The sequence below is a fragment of the Oncorhynchus masou genome, chromosome 28 (assembly GCF_036934945.1).
Source record: "Oncorhynchus masou masou isolate Uvic2021 chromosome 28, UVic_Omas_1.1, whole genome shotgun sequence".
Classification (NCBI taxonomy): domain Eukaryota; kingdom Metazoa; phylum Chordata; class Actinopteri; order Salmoniformes; family Salmonidae; genus Oncorhynchus; species Oncorhynchus masou.
The window spans coordinates 21,773,189-21,792,069 of record NC_088239.1 but is presented as its reverse complement, the minus strand read 5'-3'; the positions used below and the strand labels follow the sequence as shown (position 1 = coordinate 21,792,069).

Genomic DNA, 18,881 nt, shown 5'->3' with positions numbered 1-18,881 from the left:
TGTATGTCTGTCTAGTGTCCATAAGTGTGTTTTTGTACTCGATGTGTGTAGGTGTCTATTATTGTCTAATTTCATATTAGTATTAACAAGCCTAGGTGTGTACAGTGCATTCGAAAAAAGTATTGAGACCCCTTGACTTTTTCTAAATTTTATTACGTTACATCATCAATCTCCACACAATACACCATAATGACAAAGAAAAACTGTTTTTTGTAAAAAAAAATGTAAAACAATATGGAAATAAGTATTCTGACCCTTTACTCAGTACTTTGTTGAAACACCTTAGCGATTACAGCCTCGAGTCTTCTTAGGTATGATGCTACAAGCTTGGCACACCTGTATTTGGGGGAATTTCTCCCATTCTTCTCTGCAGATCCTCTTGTTCTGTCAGGTTGGATGGGGAGCGTCGCTGCACAGCTACAGTGGGGCAAAAAAGTACAGTGCCTTGCGAAAGTATTCGGCCCCCTTGAACTTTGCCACATTTTGCCACATTTCAGGCTTCAAACATAAAGATATAAAACTGTATTTTTTTGTGAAGAATAAACAACAAGTGGGACACAATCATGAAGTGGAACGACATTTATTGGATATTTCAAACTTTTTTAACAAATCAAAAACTGAAAAATTGAGCGTGCAAAATTATTAAGCCCCTTTACTTTCAGTGCAGTAAACTCTCTCCAGAAGTTCAGTGAGGATCTCTGAATGATCCAATGTTGACCTAAATGACTAATGATGATAAATACAATCCACCTGTGTGTAATCAAGTCTCCGTATAAATGCACCTGCACTGTGATAGTCTCAGAGGTCCGTTAAAAGCGCAGAGAGCATCATGAAGAACAAGGAACACACCAGGCAGGTCCGAGATACTGTTGTGAAGAAGTTTAAAGCTGGATTTGGATACAAAAAGATTTCCCAAGCTTTAAACATCCCAAGGAGCACTGTGCAAGCGATAATATTGAAATGGAAGGAGTATCAGACCACTGCAAATCTACCAAGACCTGGCCATCCCTCTAAACTTTCAGCTCATACAAGGAGAAGACTGATCAGAGATGCAGCCAAGAGGCCCATGATCACTCTGGATGAACTGCAGAGATCTACAGCTAAGGTGGGAGACTCTGTCCATGGGACAACAATCAGTCGTATATTGCACAAATCTGGCCTTTATGGAAGAGTGGCAAGAAGAAAGCCATTTCTTAAAGATATCCATAAAAATTGTCGTTTAAAGTTTGCCACAAGCCACCTGGGAGACACACCAAACATGTGGAAGAAGGTGCTCTGGTCAGATGAAACCAAAATTGAACTTTTTGGCAACAATGCAAAACGTTATGTTTGGCGTAAAAGCAACACAGCTCATCACGCTGAACACACCATCCCCACTGTCAAACATGGTGGTGGCAGCATCATGGTTTGGGCCTGCTTTTCTTCAGCAGGGACAGGGAAGATGGTTAAAATTGATGGGAAGATGGATGGAGCCAAATACAGGACCATTCTGGAAGAAAACCTGATGGAGTCTGCAAAAGACCTGAGACTGGGACGGAGATTTGTCTTCCAACAAGACAATGATCCAAAACATAAAGCAAAATCTACAATGGAATGGTTCAAAAATAAACATATCCAGGTGTTAGAATGGCCAAGTCAAAGTCCAGACCTGAATCCAATCGAGAATCTGTGGAAAAAACTGAAAACTGCTGTTCACAAATGCTCTCCATCCAACCTCACTGAGCTCGAGCTGTTTTGCAAGGAGGAATGGGAAAAAATATCAGTCTCTCGATGTGCAAAACTGGTAGAGACATACCCCAAGCGACTTACAGCTGTAATCACAGCAAAAGGTGGCGCTACAAAGTATTAACTTAATTAAGGGAGCTGAATAATTTTGCACGCCCAATTTGTCAGTTTTTGATTTGTTAAAAAAGTTTGAAATATCCAATAAATGTTGTTCCACTTCATGATTGTGTCCCACTTGTTGTTGATTCTTCACAAAAAAATACAGTTTTATATCTTTATGTTTGAAGCCTAAAATGTGGCAAAAGGTCGCAAAGTTCAAGGGGGCCGAATACTTTCGCAAGGCACTGTATTTAGTCAGCCACCAATTGTGCAAGTTCTCCCACATAAAAAGGTGAGAGAGGCCTGTAATTTCTATCATAGGTACACTTCAACTATGACAGACAAAATTAGAAAAAAATTCAGAAAATCACATTGTAGGATTTCTAATGAATTTATTTGCATATTATGGTGGAAAATAAGTATTTGGACACCTTCAAACAAGCAAGATTTCTGGCTCTCACAGACCTGTAACTTCTTCTTTAAGAGGCTGCTTTGTCCTCTTCTCGTTACCTGTATTAATGGCACCTGCTTGAACTTGTTATCAGTATTAAAGATACCTGTCCACAACCTTAAACAGTCACACTCCAAACTCCACTATGGCCAAGACCAAAGAGCTGTCAAAGGACACCAGAAACAAAATTGTAGACCTGCACCAGGCTGGGAAGACTGAATCTGCAATAGGTAAGCAGCTTGGTTTGAAGAAATCAACTGTGGGAGCAATTATTAGGAAATGGAAGACATACAAGACCACTGATATTCTCCCTCGATCTGGGGCTCCACGCAAGATCTCATCCCGTGGGGTCAAAATGAGAACGGTGAGCAAAAATCCCAGAACCACACGGGGGGACCTAGTGAATGACCTGCAGAGAGTTGGGACCAAAGTAACAAAGCCTACCATCAGTAACACACTACGCCGCCAGGGACTCAAATCCTGCAGTGCCAGATGTGTCCCCCTGCTTAAGCCAGTACATGTCCAGGACCGTCTGAAGTTTGCTAGTGAGCATTTGGATGATCCAGAAGATGATTGGGAGAATGTCATATGGTCAGATCAAACCAAAAAAGTAACTTTTTGGTAAAAACTCAACTCGTCGTGTTTGGAGGACAAAGAATGCTGAGTTGCATCCAAAGAACACCATACCTACTGTGAAGCATGGGGGTGGAAACATCATGCTTTGGGGCTGTTTTTCTGCAATGGGACCAGGACGACTGATCCGTGTAAAGGAAATAATGAATGGGGCCATGTATCGTGAGATTTTGAGTGAAAACCTCCTTCCATCAGCAAGGGCATTGAAGATGAAATGTGGCTGGGTCTTTCAGCATGACAATGATCCCAAACACACCGCCCGGGCAACGAAGGAGTGGCTTCGTAAGAAGCATTTCAAGGTCCTGGAGTGGCCTAGCCAGTCTTCAGATCTCAACCCCATACAAAATCTTTGGAGGGAGTTGAAAGTCTGTGTTGCCCAGCAACAGCCTCAACTTCACTGCTCTAGAGGAGATCTGCATGGAGGAATGGGCCAAAATACCAGCAACAGTGTGTGAAAACCTTGTGAAGACTTACAGAAAACGTTTGACCTCTGTCATTGCCAACAAAGGGTATATACCAAAGTATTCAGAAACTTTTGTTATTGACAAAATACTCATTTTCCACCATAATTTGCAAATAAATTCATAAAAAACCCTACAATGTGATTTTCTGGATCTATTTTCTTATTTTGTCTGTCATAGTTGAAGTGTACCTATGATGAAAATTACAGGCCTCTCTCATCTTTTTAAGTGGGATAACTTGCACAGTTGGCGGCTGACTAAATACTTTTTTGCCCCACTGTATATTCAGGCCACTCAAGGACATTCAGAGACTTGTCCCGAAGCCACTCCTGCATCTTGGCTGTGTGCTTAGGGTCATTGGAAGTTGAACTTTCATCCCAGTCTGAGATCTTGAGGGCTCTGGAGCAGGTTTTCACTTTGCTCCGTTCATCTCTCCCCCGATCCTGACTAGTCTCCCAGTTCCTGCCGCTGAAAAACATCCCCACAGCATGATGCTGCCACCCCCATGCTTCACCGTAAGGATGGTGCCAGGTTTCCTCTTGATGTGACGCTTGGCATTCTGGCCGAAGAGTTCAACCTCGGTTTCATCAGACCAGAGAATCTTGTTTCTCATCGTCTGAGAGTCCTTTCGGTGCTTTTTTGAAAACCTCCAAGTGGGCGGTCATGTGCCTTTTACTAAGGAGTGGCTTGCATCTGTTCCTCTACCAATAAAGGCCTGATTGGGGTAGTGCTACAGAGATGGTTGTCCTTCTGGAAGGTTCTCCCATCTCCACACACAAACTCTTTAGCACTGTCAGAGTGACCATTGGGTTCTTGGTCACCTCCCTGACCAAGGCCCCTTTCCCCCAATTGCTCAGTTTGACCGAATGGCCTTCTCTAGGAAGAGTCTTGGTGGTTCCAGAATTCTTCCATTTAAGAATGATGAAGGCCACTGTGTTCTTGGGGACAATTTATGCAAATTCATTTTCATTTACAATTTATTTTGCGATTTTAGAATAAGGCTGTAACGTAACATAATGTGGAAAAAGGGAAGGGTTCTGAATACATTCCTGAATGCACTGTATGTTCATGTCTATAACCATTTCTGTTAGTGTATACATACGTTCCTTAGATTTTATACTTTACATGTACGAGTCTATTATTGTATTTCCCTCTCAAGTTCAAGTGTTTCTGTGTGTGGTCAGAGTGCGGGGTGGTGTGTGGCCAGGGGGAGTTCCTGTGTTCAGGGGGCCTCTGTGTGCTCTACCTCCACCGCTGCGATGGCCATGATGACTGTGGGGATCTGAGTGATGAGAGGGGGTGTGTGTGCACCCCGGGAGAGTTCCAGTGCCCTGGGGACCAGTGTGTCCCCGCAGACAAGGTGTGTGACGGCCACAAAGACTGTCCCTCTGGCACCGATGAAGCCGTCTGTTCAACCGAAGGTACATGAATCTTTACAATCAGTTCTCACTATCACTCGAAAACAATAGACATATTGACATGATACATTCGACTGCAATGTGTAATTCATTTAAAGCAGGTTGATATTGACTGATACAGTACGAATGACACATTCCTAGATATTACACATTTTCAAACAGCATTGAGAGCTCTGAGGCCTCTGGAAACACCATCTGACAGGCGTGCGGGTCTGTGTGAGTGCATGCATGTACCTGTGTGAATGCGATAAAAATATAATAACTGGTGGGTGCTTATATTTTTCCTATTTCATGTGTTTTTTGCATGTCCAAACTCCCCCTGTGTGGGGGCTAAACCTTTGTTTATGTGACAGTGACCTGTGCCCCTGGTCAGTTCCTGTGTGCTGATGGCACCTGTGTGACACTCACCAAGCTATGTGACGGGGTGACAGACTGCCAGAGCGGAGAGGACGAGGACCAGAACAACTGTCAACCAGTCACCATGGCCCCAGTTACCATAGCAACACCCATCAACCCGACTTCAACCTCTTCTGGTAAGAGCAACAATACTGTTGAGAATTTCAAGAGGGAAGGCTGGCACTCTGCCCAAGAGTTACTCAACAGTGTCTGCAACACAACTCCAACTCCAAACACCACCATAACTCCTACCACAAGGCACTGCTGAAAGTATTAGATAGGTATCTGCAGTATGGACTTATTACTCATCTGGATTACTGGGTGAAATATACTTCATATTGATTCACACAACCATATTGCTTCATACAAATATACTTCATACAACCATCTTAATCTCTCAGATCCATAAGACCTCCCTAGCTAGGTGCCTTGTGGGTAAGGGCCAAACTGACCACCCCCTCTCTCTTCCCCCAGCCTGCCAGTCTTATGAGTTTGCCTGTGCCAATGGGCAGTGTGTGCCCCGGGCGTGGCACTGTGACGGGGAGACAGACTGTTTGGACGGGAGTGACGAGCAGGGCTGTCCCCGGGCGTGTGGCCCCGGCCAGGTGCCATGTCGCAGTGGTGACCAGTGTGTGGACTACCAGCAGCTATGTGATGGGATACCTCACTGTAGGGACGCCTCCGACGAGAGTGTGGATGACTGCGGTTAGTAATGCACCTGATGGAAAATACATGAAACATACAGAACCAGTCAATGGTTTGTCTTTCTTTTTTACTATTTTATACATTGTAGAATAATAGTGAAAACATCAAAACTATGAAATAACACATATGGAACCATGCAGTAACCAAAAAAGTGTTAAACAAATCAAAATATATTTTAAATTTGAGATTCTTCAAAGTAGCCACCCTTTGCCCTGATGATAGCTTTGCACACACTAAGCATAAATGAATGAGTAGGTGTGTCCAAACTTTTAAAAGGTACTGTATATCGTATTGACACCTACTGGATAGGAACCATACTGTATAATACATGCATATTAACACTAATATATGCAATATATATGTACAGCAAATATATACACACCAACACGAGTACATGCATCCCATAAATGAATTTTAACAGATGTTTATAAAAAGAGCACCATCTGTTTGTTTTTTAGGCTCTACAAGGATCCCACCTTGCCCTGGGAGCTTTCCATGTGACAACCGCACGTGTGTGAACGCGACTCAAGTGTGCAACGGTGTAGCCGACTGTCCACACGGAGAGGATGAGCTGGTGTGTGGTGAGTTGTGAGAGGAAAAGAGAATCTACCGCGGTGCACAAACCATCACTTAGAGACATGGAGCTCTGCAAACCTCGTTTCAGGTGGTCCATTTCATGTTGTTTTGATTGAATTGAGTCCATAGTCTGTTGTTGTATTGTCCTGTAACTAGATAAGACCAGCCCATCCCCTGCTCTCCCTGGCGATAAGAACAACAGTCACATCTGTCCTGAGTTCACCTGCCTGGACGGATCGTGTGTCTCCTTCAAAGCAGTAAGATTCCCCTAACCAAATATTTTACTTCAGTGCTTACTGACGTTGAACAAAACAAATGCTTCGGGCCAAAAATACGCAGCACAGTATATTATCTTACCATGTCCTTTATTTGTATATACCTGGGTCGTGTTCATAAAGACATTCAACAGTAAAAACATTTTACAACAGAAAACATTTCAGTTTCAGTTTTTCTTCTGTTTGGTGCCTGATGAATATAACCCTTGTATATTTTTTTTACAAATAAAGTGCTGCCAGGAATGTTAAAGGCTCAATTCAGTAATTTTTTCATCAAATAATTTCTGAGTAACAGCTAAGCACCTTACTCTAAAAGATTTCCATTAAAATAAGAAATCTATTAGAAATCTTTTAGCAAAAAAATATTTCTCAAACACAAATCTTCGAAAACTGTCTGGAGGTTGTCTGAGTTGAGAGAGGAAAACTGAAAACTAGCTGTGATTGGCAGAGTGGTTTGGAGCTCTCTTTGTTTATTGGTCTATTAACCAATTTACCGCATGGTGATGTCACCATGGAAAGCCAAAACTCACGCCCATGCAACCCTGCAGATTAGAAGGTCATGTGCAGATTGTATTTTCAATCAGTAACTATCAGGAAATAACACTGATACATTTTTTTTTAGCTTTTACAATGTTAGATTCATCAGCTGTATGATATTAAAATGTGATATATGATATAAAACACAGAACAAAAACAGCATTTTGACTGCACTGGGCCTTTAAGTGGAGTGATCTAGGTGTTGTTCTAGTTTTGGTTATGTGTGTTTGTTCTAGGTGTGTAATGGCTTGGCAGACTGTGCTGACTCCCTACTGGGGCCCTTAGGGGGGCCCTCTGATGAGCAGGGCTGTAGGAGCTGGGCCCCTTGGGGCCCCTGGAGTTCCTGTAGCCTCTCCTGTGGGACAGGCTCCATGAGCAGGCAGAGACTCTGCCCCCTGGGGGACACCCTGGGTCAGTGCAGAGGGGACGACACCCAGAGACAGCAGTGTTTCAGCACGTCATGTCCTGGTGAGAGATGGGAGAGATGAGCCATATGGTGGTTGTTGTTATCGTCATGATATTAATCAGCGGCAGTAGTATCTTCATCATCATCACTTTTCTCTTCAAAATCAGCATCAACATCATCATCATCAATCATCATCATTACATCCTTTGTGGCTCAGTCGGTAGAGCATGGCGCTTGCAACGCCAAGCGTCGTGGGTTCGATTCCCGCTGGGGCCACCCATATGTAAAAAAGTAGTGGCCCCAGCCGACTTGTAAGACGCTTTGGACAAAAGCGTCTGCTAAATGGGATATATTATTATATTATATTTTACATTGACATTTTAGTCATTTTTTTGCAGACGCTCTTATCTAGAGCGACTTACAGTAGTGAGTAGCATCTACATTATCTTCATCATCATCATTGTCATTTGAATCTTCATCATTAGATTTGTTATCTTTGTCGACATCATAATCATCATCATCATCATCACTTGTTATTTCACTTGTTATTGTTATCACAATGTGAACCCTCTTTGCGTGACATACTTGCCTCTTGTCAACAGTGGATGGGCACTGGTTGCCGTGGGTGACGTGGTCTAACTGCTCTAAGGATTGTGGGGGTGTGGAGGTAAGGCAAAGGGGATGCATCCCACCCCAGAATGGGGGCAGAGATTGCACCCAGCTCCCTGGAGAATCTAACCTGGCCACAGAAATCAGTAAGTCCACTAAGACTGAAATATATTTGACAAGATATGGAAGGGCTAATAATTGATGAAGTGCCATGAACTTACATTCTCTTTCTCTCTCTCACTCACTCTCTCTCTCTCACCCCCCCCCTCCCCTCCTTCAGAGCCTTGCCCTCAAGATGGCTGTGCCAACATCACATGTCCTAGTGGCCTGGTGAGACTCAGCTGTGCCCCCTGCCCAGTGTCCTGTGCCCACATCAGCAGTGGCTCTGTCTGTGACCCGACTGCACCATGTTTCTCAGGTCAGAGAACAGGAGAGGAGAATGTGCTCTGTAGTCATATTTTCTTGATCAAATATCCCATTTATTGGCTTCAGATCCCAAGAGAACAGAACGCTAACCGACATAGAGAATAGTTCGCTGACCTACAGTGTGTGCAAAGCACTGAGTATAGCCACACACTTGTTCATGCTGGGGAGTTGTTGTATTTCCAAGCCCTAGCCTTCACTATTCTTCACTTTACTCACTTCCCCCTCTCCCTTCTCCTCCTCTCCCCCTCTCTCTCCTCCTCCTGTCTATCTCCCTCCCTCTCTCCTGCAGGTTGCTGGTGTCCAGAGGGTCGGGTGATGAACCATGCCCAGCAGTGTGTGTTACCGGAGGAGTGTGTGTGTGAGGTGGCCGGGGTGCGGTACTGGCCTGGACAGCATGTCAAGAAGGACTGTGAGATCTGTACGTGTGAGAGAGGCAGACCTCAACACTGCCAGCCGAACAGCGAATGTACAGGTTAGTCTACACAACACGACACAGTACAGCCTCCTGTTAGGTTGTGTTCAGTTGGAAGAAATGGGAGAATAAAAAAATGTGATGATGGAAAGTAGTGTACTTATATGGAGAGATGGTACTGCTTCCTATTTTAAAAGCACTTTTAGTCCCTACATCTTTTCTCATTTCCTGTCTCTTAAACAAGCCCCAGGCTTCACCTCTGTTCAAGTTCATGTTAACATTTTTACTGTCCATTCAATATTCTGTTGTTGAGATATTTTATCAAGGTTTAAGATGAATGATTAAATAATTCTACTCAGAAACTTAACCATTAGGGATTAGAGGTTATGTAGCATGAACAAGGAGTAAATAAAAAATAATACACACAGCTCCAACTAGGTTGGGGGGGGGAATGCATGTGTGTGTGTCTAAAGTAAGCAAAGAGGATCCTTAACCTATGTTTGAACCGACCCGGCTATAACTCTGTGGAGATAAAATAAGACAGCGAGAGCCCCTCCAGGTTGTCCGTATCTGGGGGGGACTGGAACTGTCTGCTAAGTGGTAATAAACTGTGGTGAGACTTCAGGAGATAATCCAGATATATTGTGTGTCATGTATGTGCGCTAGTGAGTTGGAATGGACTTTAGAAGTAGCTTTGTCCTTGTCGGAGAGTAGGAGGAGCCTTCAAGATGCGATGACGAAATGTGATGTATATAAACCAATGTACATGATATTATGATCAGCGCTCTCAAGAATAAATTCTATTGGCTAATCTTGGTAGACTGGTTTCTGTCCATTTTATGCAAATAAGGATCTTACAAATTCTTAGAAACAGACACAGTGATTTAAATTGAATTGGTTAATGAACACATATAGGAATTGTTTAATTCCTTTAACATCTGTAAAGGTGTATGAAAGTAATACAGAGTGTAATTGGACAAGATGTGTTGTTTGTACTACACTGCTGCATCGCTGACTGTCTGTGTGGGTGGCACATAGCCCAGCGGTTGTGTTGGACCGAAGCCCTCATTGCTCTGGATAGGAGAGTCTGCTAAATTACTACAATGTAACGTTGTGTGTGTGTGTGTGTGTGTGTGTGTGTGTGTGTGTGTGTGTGTGTGTGTGTGTGTGTGTGTGTGTGTGTGTGTGTGTGTGTGTATGTCAGTCCACTGTGGTTGGTCGACGTGGTCAGCTTGGGGGGAGTGTTTGGGACCATGTGGGGTTCAGAGTGTCCAGTGGTCCTTCCGCAGTCCTAACAACCCTAGTAACCATGGCAATGGGAGAAAGTGCAGAGGCATCTACAGGAAAGCTCGCCGGTAAAAGACACCGTACACATTCAATCACATTCATCATGTTTATACATGATGACAAATACATCTAAATACAATACATTACGTATGAATGTTTGTTTAATACATTGCCTTTCCTGTCAACTTACAGCCATTTCAACATCACAGCAAGTAAAAGTGATACTTAGAAATGGTTAAAGAGTGAAATTGCTTTACACCCATAAATGTATGGAACATCCTGTACTCTGGAGCCTGGCAGAGGGATGGTAAAATGACCCAGTGTATGTGTTTGTGTATGTGTGTGCTTGCATGTGTGCGTGTGTGTCTGTCCCCAGCTGTCAGACAGAGCCCTGTGAGGAGTGTGAGTTCCATGGCCAGTCCCATGCAGTTGGGGACCGATGGAAGGCGGGCCAGTGCCAGCTGTGCCACTGTCTGCCCAACCTCTCAGTGCAGTGTGCCCCCTACTGCCAACATGCTGCCACTGGCTGCCCCCAGGTCAGGAACACTGAGGTTTACAGTAACTCTGCTCGTGTGTGTGTTTGTATGTGCATCTGTGTGCGCTTGCGTGTGTGTTCGCGTGCACCCATGTCACAATACATCATGTTAAAAATGTGTTTTTATACCACTGTGTGACTAGAGGGTTCTTATCTAAAGTAAATGTTCTAGCATGTGTGTTCCCTCAACCGCCTCTCTATAGTTCTGTTGACACACGACTTACTAGTTTCCTTTCATGGCCCTGTGTCATAGCAACAATCGAATAACGTCTTTTGTCTTGCAGGATCAGAGTCTGGTTCCAGGGGAAGGTGACAAGTGTTGTTATTGTGAAGGTAACTAGTATCTAGTACATTACGAACCATATGTTCCCCTTTTGTCAATGATTCCAACGCTCGATATCAAGCTGGGAAAAAAATCAATATTTGACTAAAATGTTAGCTGATATGATAGCTGTTGAAATCTGTATTTGAAATGGAAACCTTAGATAGGGGTTATATCTGGCTAACCAAACACAGTTAACCTAGACAGAGGATATGCCAGTGGGAATGGTATTTTTCAGTGCTGAATTTCTCCCTATTGTCAGGTGACCATGGCACCATTTCAGTGGCAACGACACCTGCTACTGTGTCAGTGAGTGTCCAACCCTCCACCCCAACAGATGGCAGTATACCCTTGGTCCCCACGTATCCCCTTCCACCTGGAGGTCAGTATCGTTGATCTTTTTAACCATTTATTTGAATAAGGGAATGATACAATGAAAACACTCATTGATTTAACTATAATCAGATGCATTGTCCCACATTTTACCTTGAGCTTTTTGTCATTACATCTGATTTATGAATAATTGATGAATAATCTGATGTAAAGACCACTGATGAATATTGTTGGAGATCTACCAAAATGTAACGCAAGATTTAATCTGTTGATCAGTGGTATTTGTAGTTTATCAAATATATTTGCAAGTATGCTGTGTTTGTGCTTGTATAGAGGAGTGCTGGTCACCCCTGGGGGTCCAATCTCTCCCTGACGCCAGCTTCAGTGCCTCCTCACACCAGTGGGGTCACCCTCCACGGGCAGGGCGTCTGTACGCACGGGACCCCCATAAGGACCTGCAGGGCTGGAGCCCTGACACAGAGCAGTACAGGAACCTTCCTACAGGGGCCCCCGAGGGCCACAGTGGAGCTGTGCAAGCCCCATATCTCCAGCTGGACCTGCTAAGACCCCACAACATCACTGGTAATGAACCACTTAAACCAAATCAAACCAAAACAAATCAAATCAGGGGGTCATATTGCTTGCAGCCAAAGTATATGGAGGATAGTATGCGTGGATGTGTACATGCACAAGTTAGTTTTCTCTTCTAACATCTCACTCTTTTTGCTTCTTTTCTCTTTCTCTACATCCTCACTATTTCTCTCTATCTCTCCCTCTCTATCTCTCCCTCTCTACCTCTCCCTCTCTACCTCTCCCTCTCTACCTCTCCCTCTCTATCTCTCCCTCTATCTCTATCTCTCCCTCTCTACCTCTCCCTCTCTATCTCTCCCTCTCTATCTCTCCCTCTCTATCTCTCCCTCTCTACCTCTCCCTCTCTATCTCTCCCTCTCTATCTCTCCCTCTCTACCTCTCCCTCTCTACCTCTCCCTCTCTATCGCTCCCTCTCTGTGTCCACCAGGTGTGCTGACTCAAGGGGGAGGTGTGTTTGACACCTACGTGTCCAGTTTCTACCTGCAATTCAGTAACGATGGCAGACAGTGGTACACCTACCAGCAGCTGATTGCTGATGCCCGCCCCAGAGCCAAGGTGCCCACTACCCATCAACCCTAGCACCAACTACTTTCCAAATTCTATTCTAGCATGCCCACTTAATTTTAGGAAGTATGCTAGTGTACATATTGGAACAGAGAAAAACTAAAATTTGCTGTTGAATTTCACTTGCAATCCATTTTCTTTCCCATCATCCAATTTAGGTTGTTATTGTAAAAGAGAATGTGTTTTCAATTACTTTCCTGGTTAAATAAAGGCACACAAAAAATCCAATCAACTTCAATGTTGATACCCCAGGTGTTCTTGGGTAACCGTGACGACCGGAGTGTGTCCTACACCAGGCTGGACAGGATGGTGTCGGCTCAGTTTGTGCGTGTGTTGCCTCACGACTTCCAGAACGGGATCTACCTCCGCTTGGAACTCATGGGCTGTGAAAATGGTATGTGTTGGACAAAGTATTTACAGTTGTGTGTATGTATTGGTTTGAAAAGTTGATACATTTTCTACATTTGATAAACAAATTAAAATCTACCAAACAGCAGCAAAACAATAATAATAAATGATATAGAGTCAATGTAAGTACAAATGGTGTAAAAACAATAACAGTCCCCCTCTACACTCCTCCTTCTCTCCGTAGGTTCCCGCAGGCTATCCACCCCCTCTCCTCTCTCTCCTCTCTCTCCGGTCACCCCGGCCCGGCCCTGCAGAGATAGAGAGTTCCAGTGTGGTAATGGGCACTGTGTCCCCACGGGGCCCAAGGGGGTTGTATGTGATGGGGTCAATGACTGTGGGGACGGATCTGACGAGCTGCGCTGTGGTCAGTTCCCATATTTACCCAGCATGACTTGGCTAGATGATCTCTCTCATTGATTCATAGTAGTGATATGTTGATAGTAGTGATATGGTGATAGTAGTGATATGTTGGTAGTAGTGATATGGTGATAGTAGTGATATGTTGGTAGTAGTGATATGGTGATAGTAGTGATATGGTGATAGTAGTGATATGGTGATAGTAGTGATATGGTGGTAGTAGTGATATGTTGATATTAGTGATATGGGGATAGTAGTGATATAGTGAAAGTAGTGATATGGTGATATTAGTGATATGGTGATAGTAGTGATATGGTGATAGTAGTGGCATAGTGATAGTAGTGATAGTAGTGATATGGGGATAGTAGTGATATGGGGATAGTAGTGATATGGTGATAGTAGTGATATTGTGATAGTAGTGACATAGTGATAGTAGTGATATTCTGATAGTAGTGACATGCATTAATCATAGTTAGTAGTTAGACAGACTGTCACAACGCCTGGAGTGGTGGGTGCGGAGTCAAACGCAGAGAGCAGAGGATACTGGGAAAACCAGACTAGTTTCCAAATGCTAACGCCCAAAACAACAGGCGAAAATGATCACAAAATGTCCAACCCTACACAGGGTACAAACAGACAGGAACACTACACACAAACAGGCAGCCTTAACAGGCTTAAATAGTACTGAATCAACAACAAAATAATAGACAGGTGCAACCAATAAGACAAAACAAACAGAAAAGGAAAAGGGGATCGGTGGCAGCTAGTAGACCGACGACGACCACCGAGCGCCGCCCGAACAGGCAGGGGAGCCACCTTCGGTGGAAGTCGTGACACAGACATTGTACATGAAGAAAGGCACAGTATGCTGAGAAGCATAACCAAATCCATTGCTTTCATGCATTGAACTTCTTTACAGGTACTCAGCCCTCCCCTACACCCACAAGCCCACGGGGCTGTCCCAGAGGTCAGTACTCCTGTCCGCCACCTGGGGGCTGTATTGATGCAGCCCTGCGCTGTGACGGAATCCCACACTGTCCCAATGGAGAGGACGAGATAGGATGCTACCCTCACGATCAAACCACCCAGGCAGAGAGGCCTAACAGTCCCACACCTGCTCCTCTAAGGACCCCTAGTATGGCCGCTGTCACTCTGCATAAGACTACCCCTACACCAACAGTAGGTCAAGGCACTCCTGATAACTCCTGTGTATTCATGCTTTCTGAGGTTGTGTGTCTTCTGTTTTTCAAGTTACAATAACCTTTTGTTTTTTCTAATCCCCACAGGCAGGTGGCCCTGGGTATAGAGGTCAGTTGGACATGGATGCATGAAGTTGTTCAGAATAGTGCCATTGTTGAATTTAGCTTATATTAAATTGTTATTTAAAGGGGTACATTTTTAACTAGAAATGAAAATGATAGATTGTGGCTTGAGGTACTGAAGTTTTTGAATTGGAATGCATGCAGGCATCTGTTCCTCTGCACTGGGATTGGAGGACGGGAAGATTCGCTATGGTCAGCTGACTTCATCCACCCACCGTGAGAACAACCCTGCGGATGCCGGGCGCCTCAACATTGTGCCTAACGTGTGAGCTCTCAAAACCGATAATGTATCAACAATGACATCTTTTCTTGTTCTTCAAATATATTGTTATCGACAAATATTCTCATTATCACGTCTTACGTTGGTCTCATCATCTCATAGTCTGATCATGGAGCCTGGATGGAGCCCCCTGCCAGGCGACCTTCAGCCCTACCTCCAGGTGGACCTCCTAGAGCCCACCTGGGTGTCTGGCGTGGTGACCCAGGGCACTGAGAGGATGTGGGGCTACCTTTCCAAGTACCGCCTGGCCTTCGCCCTGGTCCAGAGCCACTTCACTGACTACACCGAGACTGGAGAGAGGGGCAGTCCTGCCAAGGTAGTAATGATTATGTCCATAATACACTTTATTTGTAAAGTACTTTTTACATCTCAGGTAGGTACAAACCTCTGGAATGACAGAGCAGTACAATTATGATTTTCTTCTTCAAAATCAATGTTTATTGAGCTTCAGTAAGATGGGAAAAACAGAAAATGGTATAAAATCAGTGCTTTTGTATTAGGGGGTCATTGTCCATCAAGTGGACAGAAAGATAGAGAAACATAGACGTGTGTGTGTGTGTGTGTGTGTGTGTGTGTGTGTGTGTGTGTGTGTGTGTGTGTGTGTGTGTGTGTGTGTGTGTGTGTGTGTGTGTGTGTGTGTGTGTGTGTGTGTGTGTGTGTGGAAGTGTTTAACTATTCTTGTGGGGACCATAAGAATTTTGTTAGTCCCCACGAGGTCAAACGCTATTTCTTAAGGTTAAAGTTAGAATTAGTGTTAAGAGTTTGAATTACGTTAAGGGTTAGGGTTAGAAGCTAGGGTTAGGTTTAGGTTTAGGTTTAGGGTTAAGGTTATGGTTACAATTAGGGTAAGGGTAAGGGTAAGAGTACGGGTTAGGGTTAGGGGTTAGGGAAAATAAGATTTTGAATGGGACTGAATTGTGTGTCCCCACAAAGTTAGCTGTACAAGACTGTGTGTGTGTTTGATGAAAAGAACACGTTTTTATTTATTTGCCTTTATTTAACCAGTTAAGTCATTGAGAACACATTCTCTTTTCCAATAACAACCTGAAAGTCAGGAGAGAACTCGAAGGTGAAGCTTGTACAATTTACTTGAACCAATTGGTTTAAAAGCAAAACCTTTTTCCCAACACCTTCTCCTTGTCTGTGTACAAGGTGTTTGAGGTGCGGATGGTGGGCAGGACCCCGGTGACGCGTTGGCTTGGAAGGCTGGTCCGAGCTCGCTACCTCCGCATCATCCCAGTAGAGTTCCGACACACTTTCTATCTCCGTGCAGAGATCCTAGGCTGCAAAGGGGGTAAGAGCTCTGGGATCAGTCGGTAGAAAAGTGGAACGCTTTAAAACTTGCCTGTTGAGCTCAAACTAGATGCTCTATCCAGAGTTCATCGCATTTATCACACGTGCGAATTATTTTCTCCATCTGTCAGTCTAACGTAAGAATTCACCCTATATGACAGAGGAATTGGTGACCCCTAGCAGTGCCACGACTCCCCGTGGTGGTGTGGTGACAGTGAAGCGCTGCAACCCTGGCCAGTTTGCCTGCCACAGTGGGGAGTGTATTCCTGTGTCTGCGCTGTGTGACGGCCGACTGGACTGCGAAGACCACTCTGACGAGATCAACTGTGGTGAGTAGGGGGTCACCCATGTGTTTCGAATACGGAACCATGGGATATACACGTGTTACTGAGAGGATGACATTCTATTTTCCAATGTAAACATTGGCACTCATATCTGTACTGTTGCAATCTTTCAACTGATTACACCACCACTTCAATTTCTCAAGTATATCTGGAACTGATATGAAGTCAAATGCACGAATGAACCACTCTCTCGACACTTCAGGCACAGTGCCCACCAGGGGTCAACCCGGGGTACACACCAAGGAACCCCAGGATGGCCGCCCTGGCATTGCCACCACGGGTACTCCGGGTCTCAGTCCTGACAGTTCTGGGGGAACAGGATACCCAGGGGTTCATGGGTTCACCACCCCCAGGCCAGGTCAGTGGACATCCAGGTCCACAGGATACCCAGGGATTGGGACCAGCACCCTCCACCCTGGAATACCTGGACTGCAGTCTACAACAGGTGAGATTCTTAAAGAACACTGTTACGAGTGGCCTCTCTTTTATCTTGTTATCAAAGAGTGTGTGTGTGTGCGTGCGTGCGTGCGTGCGTGCGTGTGTGTGTGTGTGTGTGTGTACACTACATGTAATGATCTCTGACATGGCTGATCTGCTATTTGAACCAGTGTTCTCAGTTGACCCATAAAAGCCCAGGTATTTATGAGTCCGGAGCACAGCTTCTTCAGTCCTGAGAAAGGAGACATCACTGTACGACACTAACTAGCCATCTAGCTACATGTTAAGGTGCTCGTTGGTCTGTTTATCTCCAGCTCTCTGGGTTACCACGACCACCCATGACGGAGGCCTACCCAGAGTCCTGTGTGTGGAGGGTCAGTTCTCCTGCAGGCTGTTTGGCTGTGTGGATGCTGCGGTGGTGTGTGATGGTCACCAGGACTGTCTGGATGGCTCTGACGAAGACCATTGTGGTACAGTACATGTCACCAGAGTCTGGTTCAATTTCTCCCCCTTCTCCTCTCCTCCTCTTCCTCCTTCTCCTCCTCCTCCTCCTCCTCCTCCTCATCATCATCACCATCATCTTCTTCTTCATTATCATCACTGACAGATTACATGAGTTGACCTGAAAATGCCACAGTATTAACTATTACCATTACCTTGCCTATATTGACAGACATACTGCAGGTGGGTGTTCTATCACCTATTGCTTGCTGAATAGTCCTGCTCATATTCCTGCTCTTCCTCAGGTACTACACCAGGGCCAACAGTAATGACACGGCGCCCCCTAGTGCCCAGCCCATGCTCCCCCAAGCAGTTCTCCTGTGGCAGCGGGGAGTGTGTGCACCTTGACAAGAGGTGTGACCTGCACAGGGACTGTGCTGACGGATCAGACGAGCGAGACTGTGGTACGGCAAGCCAGGAGGGTCAAAACTGGGGGGCTGATTTACATTTCAGTATGATTTCCAGTAGACTGCATTGCATACACTACCATGTAAAGTACATGGAGTCCTTACAAAAAAACTGCTGCATTGCATCCATAAAGGGCAAGGTAATAATATCTGTCGTTGTCTGTGACATTGTCCCCTGTCATTGTCCAGTAATGTTCATTAATGAATCATTAAACATGATTATTGATGATGTCTGTCTGTTCCCTAGTAAACTGTATCATGTCAGCATGGACGGGCTGGAGCCAGTGCAGTGTGACATGTGGCCTGGGTTCCCTGTTCCGCCAGAGGGAGGTCCTGAGAGAGGCGCTGGCCAGGGGAACGTGTGGGGGCGCCCAGTTTGACAGCCGAGCATGCTTCCCTAAGGCGTGTCTCGGTGAGGGGGCACCCTGAGATCTGACCCTCTTTTGACTGTTTTTGTCTGTGCCTTGCTCTCTTTTCACTGTTTTCGTCTGTGCATTCCTCTATTTTGACTGTTTTCGTCTGTGTCTTTCTCCATTTTGACTGTTTTTGTCTGTGCCTTCCTCTATTTTGACTGTTTTCGTCTGTGCCTTCCTCTATTTTGACTGTTTTCGTCTGTGCCTTCCTCTATTTTGACTGTTTTCGTCTGTGCATTCCTCTATTTTGACTGTTTTCGCCTGTGCCTTCCTCTATTTTGACTGTTTTCGTCTGTGCCTTCCTCTATTTTGACTGTTTTCGTCTGTGCCTTCCTCTATTATAACTGTTTTCGTCTG

The 18,881-nt window shown here is 44.8% G+C and overlaps 1 protein-coding gene across 1 annotated transcript in view; it reads left to right on the top strand.

The window, feature by feature from the left end:
* sspo (SCO-spondin) overlaps nucleotides 1-18,881 on the top strand; it is an 83,400-nt gene that overhangs the window by 17,513 nt on the left and 47,006 nt on the right. The window contains 27 exon segments of the mRNA XM_064941019.1: nucleotides 4,554-4,790; nucleotides 5,141-5,320; nucleotides 5,658-5,888; nucleotides 6,347-6,469; nucleotides 6,621-6,721; nucleotides 7,513-7,744; nucleotides 8,285-8,437; nucleotides 8,572-8,709; nucleotides 9,007-9,189; nucleotides 10,334-10,484; nucleotides 10,793-10,952; nucleotides 11,236-11,284; nucleotides 11,536-11,655; nucleotides 11,940-12,188; nucleotides 12,625-12,752; nucleotides 13,014-13,155; nucleotides 13,354-13,533; nucleotides 14,446-14,705; nucleotides 14,813-14,834; nucleotides 14,993-15,113; nucleotides 15,231-15,444; nucleotides 16,281-16,422; nucleotides 16,583-16,750; nucleotides 16,968-17,210; nucleotides 17,518-17,673; nucleotides 17,950-18,108; nucleotides 18,359-18,523. Of these exon segments, the coding sequence (XP_064797091.1) occupies nucleotides 4,554-4,790; nucleotides 5,141-5,320; nucleotides 5,658-5,888; nucleotides 6,347-6,469; nucleotides 6,621-6,721; nucleotides 7,513-7,744; nucleotides 8,285-8,437; nucleotides 8,572-8,709; nucleotides 9,007-9,189; nucleotides 10,334-10,484; nucleotides 10,793-10,952; nucleotides 11,236-11,284; nucleotides 11,536-11,655; nucleotides 11,940-12,188; nucleotides 12,625-12,752; nucleotides 13,014-13,155; nucleotides 13,354-13,533; nucleotides 14,446-14,705; nucleotides 14,813-14,834; nucleotides 14,993-15,113; nucleotides 15,231-15,444; nucleotides 16,281-16,422; nucleotides 16,583-16,750; nucleotides 16,968-17,210; nucleotides 17,518-17,673; nucleotides 17,950-18,108; nucleotides 18,359-18,523 (4,407 nt within the window).